Source organism: Haliotis asinina, chromosome 9 (assembly GCF_037392515.1).
Source record: "Haliotis asinina isolate JCU_RB_2024 chromosome 9, JCU_Hal_asi_v2, whole genome shotgun sequence".
Classification (NCBI taxonomy): Eukaryota; Metazoa; Mollusca; class Gastropoda; order Lepetellida; family Haliotidae; genus Haliotis; species Haliotis asinina.
In genome coordinates, this window is record NC_090288.1 from 50,724,597 (window position 1) to 50,740,175 (window position 15,579).

General features: G+C 37.5%; 2 protein-coding genes across 2 annotated transcripts in view; both read right to left on the reverse strand.

The window, feature by feature from the left end:
- Window positions 1–15,579, reverse strand: part of LOC137297012 (general transcription factor 3C polypeptide 1-like) — a 272,609-nt gene that overhangs the window by 47,931 nt on the left and 209,099 nt on the right. The gene's annotated exons all lie outside the window — the stretch shown is intronic.
- On the reverse strand, window positions 8,284–9,650 carry LOC137296293 (FMRFamide receptor-like). The gene has a single exon (XM_067828057.1). It carries the CDS (start codon window positions 9,643–9,645, stop codon window positions 8,284–8,286), a length of 1,362 nt encoding a protein of 453 aa, XP_067684158.1. The 5' UTR covers window positions 9,646–9,650.

Sequence of the window (15,579 nt, forward strand, 5' to 3'; positions counted from 1 at the left end):
ATGGAAGAGAACCAGTGAGAAAGTGAGAACTGTTTTATGCTGCTCTTAACAATCTTCCAGAAATATCACCAGAAATGGACTTCACTCTTTGTAACCGTGTGGGGAATGGAGTCTTCAGCATGACAAGCAGAGGTTTAATAAGTGAGTGAGTTTTGTTTTATGTGCTTTTAGCAATATTCCAGAAGTATCACTTCTGGGGACACCTGAACTGGAATTCACACATTGTACCCATGTGGGAATCTAACCTGGGTTTTCGGTGTAATGAGCAAATGCCTTAACCACTAGGCTACACCACCGCTCCTTGCGGAACTCTTTGTACCTTACTGAGGTATAAACGAGGCAAAGACCAGTTTAGATTGATCCCCTTACACAGGATAACAACATGCATATGTACCAACAAGTCTTTAAATGTCTTTCATAAGAGACAGGACAAAAATAAAGGGTAAACTGCAGTATTTGGGACCCAAAACCCGAAAAAACTTTTATATGCTTTTATGTCCTTATTTACAGTCAAAGCAAGAGGATTTGTAGGTAGACATCTCTTCTTCCAAATAAGAATCAAACCATGAATCTTCCACACGCCAGACTGTTGCTCTATCTACTGGACCATGTAGGCAGTCTCTACATTTACCTGAAGACAAGGGGGGACGGCGAGAGGAGACTCAGACAGGGGGTATTCATGGATAACAGGGAGGCAGACCAACATCAGTTACACTGACAAGGATGACTGCTGACCAGAATGACGTCAGACGAGTACCTTCCACTCCACGCTTTACAATGGACAAGTAGGACAATGTACGAATGAGAAGATGGAAACGAACGCGAGTGAATGCATGTCTTGTAGTGCTGAATTCATCAATATTACTGTAAACATGGCAGGAGGTAACCTACCAAAAGCTTATCACTCCCAAGGCCTAGAATAAACTTCCAGCATGAACGCTGATCAAACAGGTGCCCCCTGACTGTGATAATGTCAGAAACTAGCTAGAAAAAGAGCAAAATTATCATATCTGTATAAATAACGTGTAGTGGTAGTACACATCAATTCATCCATTGAGAGCATGTTCAAAATGCAAATCCCCTTCTCATTGTCTTCTCCATATTTGCCAGTGACTAGCGACATTAGAGGACCAAGTTGACCACCACAGTCAAAGTATTTAATACATACATTCTTTAACTGGATATCTCATTAAGAGATATTTTTTATATTTATTTCGAACACGAGCACCACAAATTCTACATTAATGTGCGCAAAGAATGAGCAAGTGTGGTTTTATGATGATTTTTGCAATATTCTAGCAAAGCAGGGGACACCAGAAAAGGACTTCACACATTGTACCTACAGGAAATTGAACTTGGGTCTTGGGTGACTACTACTACTGACTAACCACTAAGCCATCCATCCTCCCCTGTGAAAAGAAAGCAATGGAGTTAATGAGATGAAATAAAATGGACACATGCATCACTTAATGATATATAATATGTGATCATCATGGATGTATGAAGCAAGCCCGCAATTCAAGGTAACTGCAAAAAGATCAATATCAAGATCAAAACCGATACTCTGGGACAAACAACAAAGGTATATAATGATTTCTCCCTACAACCACATACTTAGCTGAAGAGACTAAATTGCTCCTCATCTACAACCCACTGCTTAGTGATAAAAGGAAGGACGTCAGACTTAATGAAGAAGTACAAAACCCTCCGATAACACTGAGAAGAAATGTCTGCAGTATAAACATCAATTATTTTTTTTAATCTAAATTGAAGGATGATAGAAACTTGATTGCTAATCCGATAACTTTATTGGAGATCAAATGAATATTTTTACAAAAACAAACCATGATAGAAATGAATTTGACACTTTGTCCCCCAAATTTAAAAAAACATTTCACTCAGACTCTGCACACTTCTTAAATATATTAAAAAGTTTATTTGAAATAAAATAATACCCTTCTTTGATTAACACAGTATTATTTAAAATGATCTGTTGGCATTTCATTCCAAGTTCTAGTACTGTGTGAATGTTGATATTTCCACTGTAACTGTCGATACAATCAGGAGAAGATTTCCCTAAGGAAATGTTCCTCAGAAGATCAAAAAGTCTAAAGTTGGAAAACTTAATACTGCTTTGAAGTCTTAACCTCAAGCAGTTTTCCAGTCAAGCAAGTAAAATTAAATTGCCTAATAAAACATACTGCACCAAATTTACTGATGGTTTCTTTCGTTTTGCGTTCATATTCATTCATTCATTCATTCATTCATTCATTCAAAATCATTACAAGAAATGCATTATGCTTTATCATCACATGCTGATAATTCACTTGCTGAATTTGATTATTTCAAATTTCCAAGTTAAATAGACTAAGAACTAGTCTCTGAATTGAACATATTGTACAGAAAAAAAATCATAGTGAAAGAAACTAAAATGAAATGAAAATGAGCCCTGAGAATTTCTTCATTTTCTAGACTTGCATGGGCTTTCTTGGTTATATTTGCTTCAGGTTCTGTATGACAGACTACAGCATTGCTGGAAACTTTGGTTGTTGGTGAAGTCATATGTTCAAAACTAAAAAAAGCCCAGCAAAAGGTAACAATTGATATCTGCCAATTTTTGTTGACAATTATTGAACGGTTTTCAAGCTGCACTCAGGGAACAATATGATAATGGACAAAAGCATAACTATCTCCCCTTGCATATGCCGGCCAAACAAACCTATGAATCCATATTTTAACTCTCAACCACATGTATGTGTTACCCATGAAGATCCAGGTTAGCATTGATCTTCAGTAATCAATGCTTGTCACAAGGGACGATTGAAGGGATTAAGGGATTGTGTGGTCAGGCTTGCCGACTTGACTGACATGTCATTGCTTCCTAATTGCGCAGATCGATGCTCATGCTATTGATCACTGAACTGTGAGGTCCAGACACTGTTATTTACAGACCATTGCCATATAGCTGGCATATTGCTGTGTAAAACTAGACTACTCAGAACTATGTTAAGGTGCTGGATTAATTGATTAATTGTTGTTTCACGACATACTCAGCTATATGGCAGTGGTCTGTAAATAAACAAGTCACATCAGTTTATCCCATGAAGATATACCCACAGTCATGCTTTGGAGATACTAGACATTGTCATTTGGTAAAAGTTTTAATTTGCCTGATGTAGGAGTAAGAATATATACTGGTGTCTCCTATTCTCATGGTACTTACGAATATCGGCTGAAAATATAATACAAACAGTTCTTTTTGTATGTATGCTTGTTGTTTTTAAATGAAGAGACTCCTCCTCTAACATCTGCATCTATCAACTGCTTGCTCCATCAGGTGTATTATCACACTTGAGCTGACTTTTCAAGGCGTCTCCCATTCTTACGGCATAACGAGAAAGTAACGTTATTAGGTGTAAAGAAGGGGAGTCTTGTTGGAAAGGGCGGGGAAAAGTTACAATTTTTTCAAGTTGGTTAAAACTCACAAATAATCATTACACTGCAACATTTTGATAATTCACAAACTTGGGCCACTTCGTAGCTACCGGTCAATGATGTAAACAACCGCTAAGTATCACGCATCTGCGATCTCGGCAGAAAATGTGTTTACCGCGAGAATAGGAGGCAGCCCTATACTCTAAAACATTCTGCACCACATAATGAAGAAGTTGACATCCATATTCATATCTTTTACTGATTTTTTTTGTAAACTGATCATAAATAAAAATGTGCCATGAAATGAACGATTTCACCAAAAACAAAAAATTCTTTTCTCACATAATGAAAGCAAGAGTGTGTACAGTTTCACAGCAGTCTGCAAATAATCAAGGCTGGACCGGACAATCCAGTGATCAACAACATGAGCACAGATCTATGCATTTAGGATACGATGACATGAGTCAACCCAAACCCGTTACTTAAATGACCATTTCTAACCCAACTCTTCACAGGTTATCAGTTAAAGAACCACTATGCACTTGGTGCCAAAATATATGTCACGTGTGACAAAAATGATTGGGTAAGTATGAAATTCCTATTTTATATAAAGGCCTCGTTTGTGTATATTTGTTTTTCTGAATATTTGACACATTTTCTCAGGTTGTTTTGAAATGTTAATCTGTTACTTGGCCTTGAGAAGAAATTGCTGGTTTTACAATACTTGGCATAACCCTAGCTAGAGTTGAGTTACTTCCAGCGTAGCAAAAAATGAGAAAACAAGAAGGAACTGGACAAACGAGAAGTAAACAGACCTCACATTTGGTCATGATTTAACTCACAGACTTATAACCTTTTTTTCATTCACCTTGACCTTCATGCTCCTTGAACACCTGCAGGCCAAACCCTGATCTTCTTTACCATGATAGTCTTAGAGCCATTGCCATTACTGCTCTGAAATTTTATCTTTCTATTACATACAACAGTATGTTTATGATTTTTCCGAACTGTATATAAATACCAACCAGAATCATTAAACACTACAGCTGAATATTTGGTGATAAATAAATATTATACTAATTATTAACTTTAAGGCATTTGGAAGTTAGAGCAGTATGGAAGGATAACAATATATGGAAGAACGACTTCAAGGTGTATTAAACCTCCACCGAAATGTCATTCTCAAAGTAATAGTGGGTAATATTCACCAATATCCCAGCAACATCCTAGTTACCACTGTACCCATGTGGGAATTGAACCTAGGTCTTCAGTGTGATGAGCAGAAGCTTTAACCAGTACCCCACCACTCGCCTCACAGGAAAAGAGACATTGTTATCCATACATTGTTATCCTTTTTCACTACACATTACTATTGATATTACCATTACTCTCATGCCCTTCATCATTTCTTAATTAGTGTGTTTAACAAATTTACCTGACAGAAGAATAGGGAATGGGTACTGATAGGTTTTACTGGTCTGGAGTATTAATAACATCCACAAAAAAAAAATTGCTTAAAAGCTGGGGATATTTTTTAAACAAATAAAATGCATCCATAAGAAAGTAACAGAAGATAGGACACAATCACTCAGGTAGGAAATATCACATGTTTATTCGCGATGACGTATCAACAGAGTATTCAACAAGATGAAAATAAACTTGAAGTTGAACTTCATATTTGAGCATAAAGATTTAGTCAGTGTTGAAAATACAAGAACATAGAAACACCTGAAGTTTCATTTAACATGTGAAATGCAAAAGTGGACAAAATTGTGATGTAAAACATGTGCAGAAACATAACAGATGTAACAATGTAAGTTGTTCACTGGTCGCGAGGGGGCCATGGGCTCATGTACCCTCGAGGTTTGTTTATGTTCCCAGAGCCCGCAGGGTACATGAGCCCATTGTTCCCAAGGGACAAATGAACAACGTATTTATCTTACTGAACAACTGAATTTTAATTCTGAACCATTTGAAGCACATATGTTGAATGCGAGGCGAATCGCCATTTTGCAGACAACACAAGGTAAACAGATTTAGAGTTATCTCCCTTCCATCTATTTTCAATCGCAAAACATCGATAATTTCCATGCTTCATGCGTGATTCAATGGTGTTCGAGGCAAAGAAGTACTACCATGAAGCACCAGGGGAATTCGGAATTCGGAATTCGGTGTACATTGAAAATAATACATCGCCTGTAAGCGGGCTGCATTGAAAATAATAGAATAGCACTTAGCCAATCAGAAAGCAACATTCACATGTGAGGTAAGATAAATTCTTATATTTGGGATAACTCTTTCTCAGTAATCTTGTAAGGCTGGGTTGCATCCAGGACTTGAACCCTCACTCCCAGAGTCAGGCACCCAATGTCAGCCATCAAACCCAATCAGCCATAGCAGTGTCAACAAGTGCACTCAACCTAACAAAACTGCCAGAAACTGTACTTACAATCCCAAATATAACAAGTTACAGCTAACCACTTTCTAAATGACACTGTGTTGCTCAAGGATAACAAATGCTTATGGCATCGTAACAGTAAATCAGTAATCCATACATATAATTGCACCTGCTGTGTCAGTATTTCTCAAAAGCATGAAAAAAAAATGATAATAGAAAAATCTACATCAAATGAAATAACAGTTTCATTGACATATTTGGCTGGTATCAATGAAAGATATAACGTCTGTCAGCATTTTAATCCGGAGCATGTTGAATATAGCCCATCATAATCAGGAAAAAAACAGAATTATTGTTGGTTTGTTGTCTTCCCTAAACAGCCCTTGTCAGATGTCAAAGTAAAAAGAATAAAAAAACTATACCTTTGAATTAATTCTTAATTTGTCAACAAACAGGGCGTGAATAATGAGAAAACAATTTTAATTTCCTGCGTAACTTTTACGGAAACTGTCAACAAGGTGTAAATGTTTGTATCAGAACCAAACAACTTGGTAACAATAGACTTGAATCTACTAGCATCAACACTACCGCTTGGAATGGCTCTTTAACTTCCACACCTAACATGGCTCTAAGCACGATGTGGACCTGTGTGTTATCACATAGGCTATTATTTGATAATCTAACAAGACATGCACGAAACTAAATGTGCTCGGGACTAATGGCTAAATCACAGCCTTCAGCACAGGTGAAGGTAGGAATGGTAATAACAATCCCCTAATCTTCCCTCTCAGCCAATGTTTAAGGCTCTCTCATTCACCATGTGTGTGGCTTGGCCGGAAACAACTCATGTATTTTTTTTTTGTCGTAAATGAGACTAACAGAATTTTTGTACAGAAAGTTAAACTAACCCAGAACCTTTTTCTCTGCACTTCTCATTTTGACAGTCGACAGATCTTTAAACCAAATAACAGAAAATATACATCTTCATTCAAAGATATCATGTTGTTTGGGTTAATACTTATTTTCATTTCCTATTGTACACAAAATGCTTCAGATAGTGCTATTCTTTGCACAATCAACTTTCAAATCATTTGAAAAATATTATCCGTGATAAACCAGGAAGTAATCTCATAAGAATAGTCAAAACTAGACATGCATAAATCTCTAAGGTAAAAATGAATATTTAAATGATAACGTCTAAAGTATAAATAAATAAGACAGTGGCATCCAGACTTGCCTCTAGGTGATTAGAACTACAATAAATCCAGGGGTTCAGGAAAGCCTTGGGGCAAGGCTAAGTCAAAATAAAGACAAAACATTTTTCTGTTTAATACTCATTAAATGTGATTGTGAGACTCGATCATAGGTCAGAGTAATTAAAGGCTCATCTCATTGTGCACATCAATAAGGTGAAGTCAGTGATTGCTCATTACAGATTAGTACATGGTAAACTTTTACTCCATGTTACTTTTTCATGTACATTTAACCATAAAACAAACCACATAAAACACTTGAAAACACATACTTTATAAATTGCAAAAGTAAAAAAATAGAATAGAACCTTCTCAAAGCCACAACTAATTCCTCTTTTCAAAGGCCTTGGCCAATAAGACAATATGGAAATCTTTTTGAAATATTATAAAATACATCTACATATAGGTTGATTTGAGGTTAATTTCCAATGAAAAGAATGATACCTTCTAAAAACATTTCAAATCCAACATAACATAGCTATAGCATGTTTTGACAGTGCTAGATTTAGTCTTAGTCTTATAATTGTGATAGTCACACATTAACCCATGTAAATTGAAAAGGAGCCCCAGTGAGTTAGGAAATTAAGAACCTGAAATAATCTACTGTATACCTGCTTCATTTGTGGTGTTTACTATGCATTGAAAAAATGGCTGAGCAGAAGGGGAAACTAATGTGGTTCAGGGACTGTGAAACCGACGAGCCTTATGAAATATTTCCAGATTATGACAGAATACATACATACATGCTCAAATTTTCAACCCTACCTTTCTCATCACCCTTCAAATCATCTTACAGTGGGCAAACCCTACAGACACATATGTCCCCATTTTCACTCTTCTTTCTTTACCTGAAGGAATCCTCCAAATATTTATCTTAAAGTAAAGAATATCTGATGACTTTTAATAGTCAGAAATGTCTTGAAATTGCATAACGAAATGAAAGTCTAATAATTGTTTGTAGTCATATATCTTCCTGTGGACTGAACATGTTGGCTTCTTACTAGATAAGCAGGTTTTTACTCACATGTGTACAACATTGTCAGCAAGGAACAGCATGATGTATGGTCAGATGCTTATCGACGTATCATATTGACAGACAAGCATATAAATCAATAAGTAGTAGATCTATGTTCAATCCAGTGTTCAAGTCACACAATATTGATCAAATATTAAATACATTTTGTCTCGGTGCCACTGTTATTTATTCCCCATAGTTGAAGCAATGAGGTACCCAGATTGTTTACCATTGACTTGAAGTAGGTGTGAGCTCGGGTAAAAGTGCCCTGTTTTCTTTTGGTTGTATTCATAGCAACTGAGGTCAGAGACGTCTGAGGCTGACCGTTCTCGCTCGTCAATTAAAGGGGCAGCTACACCATCCTTTGGCGCCAGCATTGCAGGGTGGAGGTGTTTTAGTCCGTTCATTTCCATTCCATTAATATCATGAGTGACATGATGTTTACGGTTGCCATCGGCAACAGAGATGCTGAAACTCCTTGTCATTTTCCGTAGTTCTTCTTTGTTGAACACACATGAACAGAACAGTCTCCAGAATTCCTTGCGAAACTTTTTACCAAAAAAGTAATACGGCACAATATTGATTGCTGAGTTCATGATAACAAGAAAGTTGGCAACCTCACTTAGTGTGTGATATGGGGAATCAAGTTTAGCCAGAGAGCTAAATGCCCACATCATGCGAGAGACAAGAGCAGGTCCTTGGCAGATTAGAAACACAACCACAACTCCTATCAACATTATTGTAGTGTCATTCCGACGCTTCTCACGTGCATTGATCTCTTTGCCCTTTTTACGTGAGAGGTGCACTGCACGTATGAGAAAGTAGTTAAGAACAGCGAGAGTCAAGAATGGGAGGCCACACACACATATCAGATACAACCATGAGTGAACTATTTCTTTAAAATACTCATTGTTCCCCATCGCTGTCAGCTCTATCATATACATCTCCATCGTCTGATTGTTCATATCCTCGTAAGTAATCTCCAAGGTGTTATATTCAAAGAACCGTGGAAGATTAAAAATGATCCCCGAAACAAACAACGCGATGATGACCTTACGGGCTCGACCCCGACTGCACATTGTTTCAGCCCGGAATGGGTGACATATCATGATATATCGGTCAACTGTAAAGGCTAATGTTAACCATATAGACGTCACTTGAAATGTTACAGCTATCGGGTGTACGTAGGGAAATATGAAGGCATAATATGGTTCCTCGAACAAATCCACTGAGTATTTCTGTGGAGGCTTGGTGTCCTTAATCAGCATTAGCATTGTGACAATAAGCACAAGAGTGTCACAGGCTGCCAAGGCCGCTAGGTACATGTAGGTTGATGAACGCATGGACTTGGTTGTCAGTACAACAATTGACAAAATGTTCCCAATGATTCCAAGACAGCTTATTGTCATGCCACCAACACCCATGAGATAGTAGGTAAGAAGCTTACGACTGTAGGAATCATCCTCGGTGAAATTTGGAAACTCCATTCCATAAAATGTGTAGTTGTCATAGGAACCATTCACAGCTGTATCTGTTTCCGTCATTCTTACTTTTCCAAAAACAAACCTGATATGTGTATCCTTGCCCAGTTGTTAAGGGAATGGTATGGATTTCATTGAAAATTTGTTGATCATGTTTTTATACTGTACTGTCACCATTCAGATCAAACTCTTCCAGCATCCTTGAAAGATGACAGATGGCATCATCATGTCATCTGTGTCCTCCCTCTTTAAGTGAGTCATGGATATGCCTGTCTTTACTGATCCGTTGGCCCACAGATTCAGGGACTGGGAAAACCCACCTTTGACCAGGAATGACAATTTTGTACCTTCCCACAATGATATCAGAATTCAGCCAATTACAATCCAGTTGTTTCATGCATCAGCCAATCACAGGCCTTGCATTTCTAGCAGCATCCAGTCAGTAACCAGCTCCTGTTTGACTCGTATGTGTCTTGACAGTTCTCGTCAATGGGTTTTCGAAGCAGGTAATCAATTTCTTGATGTAGTTAGACTAATAATCCTGACATGCCTCTCTGTCTGTGTCTCATGATAATGGTTTCAGACAAATGTGTTTTTTTCACAGATAACAGAAAAAGAAGCTCCCGATGTTGACAAGTCCTCAGGGACTAGAATGATTCGATCAATCTCTGAATGAATAAGTTATCCTTCTGTTGTTAAGTATTACAACAGTATTATCATATTCTTCTGTTGTTCAAGCATGACAATGCTATTATCAGATCCTGTATCTGTTGTTCAAGTTTAGAACACTATTATCACATCCTTCTGTTATATATAACAGATTTAACACATCCTTCTGTTGTTGAAGAATAAGAGCACTTTCACATCCTTCTGTTCCTCATGCATAAGGGCACAGTGTGATTGCACACACCAGATTCAGAAGACGACTGTTTTGAACTTTTTAAAAATGTCATGCAAAATTGAACTTCCAGAAAACACTTTGTTTCCCTTGTCAAGACGATGCAATGTATGTTGGCTTTCTGCAAATCCCACTTGTAGTCATGTCAATAATCATTTGTTATATAACATGACCTGCAAAGTCACAATCACTGATGAAACCAGGCCCTTCTAAACGTTTGACAATTTCTTCTTCAACTTCAAACCATCGTCACATATTCCATCTCCCTGTTGTAGACAGCATGCATTCTTTTTCTGGAATTAAAAGAAAAAAATCATGAATTGAACTTAAAGGTCATTTTCTGAAGGAGTTGTGGACAATTTTAGTGAGTGAGAGAGTGAACGATGGATATTATTCCCAACTCTCTCTACAATCAATAGCTACATACAGCGGCGTATTTAGAGAGCTATCTCGTACTTCAGCATCTAATTGCAGCAAGCGCTGATGTTTGGCTCTGTATTGAAGGACTAGGAGAAGTGTTGGCGTAGGGTTGCTCTCATTGGTTGAAGGTGACTGTGTAAGGAGGGTCTTACTAGTCTGAGCAAAACAAATTACACAGTCCAGTTATGAGATAGCAGTGTGCTGTAGAGGTGTGGAGGACAGGCTTGGGGGTTGGGATGAAAACACTCTCTGAACATCCAAACATCTCACACAGTGTTGGAACTCACACTGCAATGCTACCTAAGCTGTTAAGGCAATGTTCTAAAGCTTAGCTGACATCACTAAGCTGCCTAAAGTGTTCTGACAATTTCCCAAAGCTTGGAACCTATTCAGGCTTAAGTAGCAGGTCAAACATCTACTCTTAACCATTTCAATCAATGATCAAATGCCTGTAGCCTTTCTCAGCACTCTTAATGTGGTGAACCTGGATTTAGTTATTTTCGTTTCTATTCATAATTCATTTCCTATTTTCTTTCTATCAGTAATAACTACTGATTAGATCAAATTACTTGTAATATCAAGCAGATGATTAGATGTACATACTAACATAATTCTGCAGATAGTGAAGTGTTCCATATGTAGTCATTACCATTTTTTTTACATAAGATCTTGTATAATTCTAAGTATTTATGCAGCCCATATACTTGGGGAATGAGTCCAAATTTACAACGCACTCAGCAATATTCCAGCCATATGCCGTATGAGTATCAATCTACCTAACTGGGATACTGACATGTGTCAACCAAGTCAGTGCACTCGACAACCTGATCCGGTTAGTGCCTGTTATGACTAGCATGGATTACTGAAGACCATTTCTAACCTGGATCTTCACCGGTAACCATCAACTTGGACACAATGATATTTGATTGTGTTTTAAAAGGGAGAGAAAGAACAGAATGAGTGCAGTGCATAAAGATTATTATGATTTTACCATTGAAATACTGAGTACAACTAAGTGAAGAGTGAATTACATTAATAACAAAACAATATAATGCAAACTGGTCTCTACAACAGTTTTCATTACATGGTTTTGTAGTCCACATTTTTGATAAAATTATGGCACAGATATATACATATATACCACAACTGAAATAACTGGCACCAATTTTCAGATCCATGGGTCTTGTACTCTCAGTTAAAAATTCTTAAAGTGCCCTAAAACAAAAAGAAAGTAGAGATAAAGTTCCACATAGTGTGTGAGTATAGTTTTACGTTGCTTTCAGCAATATTCCAGCACTAACACACAGGAAAGACACCATTAATGTAATTCACAAAATGAAGCAATGAAGGGAATTGGGCTGGGTTGTTTGGCTTGTCAAGCAAATGCTTTAACCACTTGTCTACCCTACTGACAACTGGATAACAGACAATCAGAAGATATATAACATCCCATCATATGAGCACACTTGAATTTCAACCATTTGAGTTCAAATTATATAAAATTTCTACATGTTTCTACGACTAGCTGCATGGCTGCTGGACATGGTGCAATGCTAAGTAAATATATATCATCCAGAACTGTATCCTCTGAAGATATTGCTTGTGTGAGATCAAACGATATCTCCTAAGAGATATCATTCTGACAGTAATTTTGACAGTAGATTTTGTACAATGCTCCATCCATTACATGACTCACAATGCTATGACCTCATTAACTTGATGACATCACAATGCTTTGACATGGCTGCACTGCAAGTATAATGACAGCACCATGTTCAGAGATGTTAATTTTTGGCTCAAAACTAACCAAGAGTGATTTTTGATTAAAACTAATCAAGACTGATTTTTTCACAGAATATCACCTTGATTTGTTCTGATATCAATTATATCAACACTCATTGATAAAAGTAAAAACATCCTGACAAGCCTCGAATATTTGTACCTTTATCAACATGTGTTGATATAATTGATATCTGCAGAATTGCAAGTGAGATTCCTTATGTCTCAATCACTCGCTCACTTTACATGATGGGACATCTCAGAGATGTGACAGTGACTGACCAGGGATAATACTCCATGAATGGACCATCAAGGATTCTGACATTTTAGCCAGATGCCCATCTTGAACATTTTTATCATTAGTAATTTTGAAAGTGAACCACCTGTTTATTTTCTTTTCTGTATTGTCTGTTGAGTTACTGTGCTGCACATGTAACCACTGATATTAACACATGGGGGGGAAGAATTGAACATGGATCTTTGGCATGACAATGAATAAGAGATGAATTATGAGATAAACATCATGTGCTGGCCAATTTTTAGGTGTTACTGGGTATTCAACATGTGATCATTACTGATGTAGTAAACACACAAGTAAACCATAAGGCCAACATGAGATTAACTGTCTGCACTCACTTACATCAAGTATGGGTACAGCAGTGAAGTGTCATCCACAGCCGTGTTTCAGCTGGTTACCATGGTAGCATCTGGAGCTTCTCATTTGTGACGGAATTCTGACTTTATATCACATTATGATTAACGAATAATTATTGCAAGTTTTATTTGGAGATGCCCTTATCCTGCACTGCTGTCGAATGGGTTCAACAGTAGCATTGAGAGGATTAAATAACGTCACCACTGCTAATGACAATACAACAATACAACAGCACAACTGTGTGTGATATTACTACATGTCAACATGAAGCAAACAGTCTTGAAATTTCCACAAATGGAATACCATTCGATCATGTTTTTCAACCAATCAGATAACAGACCACAATGACCTTTGGTTTCCAATACTAGTTAAAAAACCTCCCATGTTTCTAAGTATAAATACCTAAATTGACAAACAATGACATGGATTTCTTAATAATGTCTCCTGAATAAACTCAAAAAGATACTTCATCTGACCCATCAGCAGCACCAAGTATACTAGACAAAATAATTTAGGGATACTGGTATTTCTATGACTGATATTTCATCAGACTGTCATTGAACAAATAGATCATTATTCATTATTTTCGAAAATCACATACATCCCTAACTATTTTTGTCCAGTATATACTACATGGATATGTGTATTTTCTCCACACAATAATCTAATCCTAGTCACAATAAGCTCATATTTGTCACAGTGGGGGCGATGTGGGAGGTTGCTAGTTAATTACAGTCAGATAAATGGAATATTGTTCCTCAACATTTCCTGTGCTCACCTACTACTTCAAGGTTCTTGTTCGCCATATATGATGTACTCCTTTCTCTAGGGAGTCATTAGAAACACAAGAAGCTAATTTGTAATCTGTGTTAATTGAACAGAGACACTAGTAAACTGTCACCATGACCATCTCAAGTTCTTCATTAATATCAGTCCTCTTCCGTATCTTTATGTGTTTATTGTCTGTTGAAACCCAATATGAAACTAAGTTCTAGTCTGAGCAAACAAATACTTGAGTCCTTGTAGCTTCCATCAGCCATTGCCAGGAACCAACCAATGTGCACCATCAATTGTGATCCAACAAAGGAATCCCTGCCTGTCTATTGTCAATAGTAGATTAAATGCTAGTGAATGAGTTTAGTGAGTGAGTGAGTGAGTTTAGTTTAGTTTTATGCCACACTCAGCAATATTCCAGCTATATGGCGGTGGTCTGTATATAATCAATTCTGGACCAGACAATCCAGTGATCAACAGCATGCGCATTGATCTCCATAACTGGGGACCGATGACATATGTCAACCAAGTCAACGACCCTGACCACCTGATCTCAATAGAGAAACAATTCTATCAATATTGGGTGTGGCATCAGAAATGGGCTTCACACACTGTGTCCAGTCCTGAACACCTGACAGTAACCAGCCTCTCCCATGTGTGAGCGAGTGAGCTATATTCTCAGCTCTAGCCATATTCCTGAAATATTGGGGGGACACTAGAAATGTGTTTCACACACTGTGTCCAGTCCTGAACACCTGACAATAACCGGGCTCTCCCATGTGTGAGCGAGTGAGCTATATTCTCAGCTCTAGCAATATTCCTGAAATATTGGGGGGGACACTAGAAATGTGTTTCACACACTGTGTCCAGTCCTGAACACCTGAGAATAACTGGCCTTTCCCAAGAAGATTCCTGGGTGTAAAAGGCAAATAATGGTGAAAACTGTAGGAAAACTGAAAATATGAGAAGACACAGGGTGTTCATGAAAAGAGATAGGTAAGGGGGGAAGGGGGACAGAATTGCTAGAGCGAGACTGGTCTCCTACTGCCTAATGGAATACCTCTGTCCATGTGTGTTAGTGTAATCCTGGAGGAAGTGGCAAAGGAATGCAGGACTCTTGACCCTGACCAATATGTTTTGAGTTCTCGTCAATGTCAGGTAGCAAAGTATTCTAAAACACATTGATGGGATATGTGCACTTCTTAGTATGGGTTTGAAATTAACTGCAGATACACATGGAAAAACATTCCTCACAAATCCCATTCATCACAGACTGTTGACACTCTAGCTTTTACTGGTAGCTGAACTTTCAAGCTGGATTAATTTGCAGTGCACAGATGATAAGCAAACAAACTTGTAGTAAGATTACAGCAAGACGCATTCATCAAATATTACCAACAATGACAGTTTCTGAATGACATTCATAAGTAAATACACCTTCAAGAGATTTCCTGATATTAAGTCAATGTTT

Bases quoted from the DNA above. Each gene is read 5' to 3' on its own strand.
- LOC137296293 (XM_067828057.1), bottom strand. From the start codon at position 9,645: ATGACGGAAACAGATACAGCTGTGAATGGTTCCTATGACAACTACACA.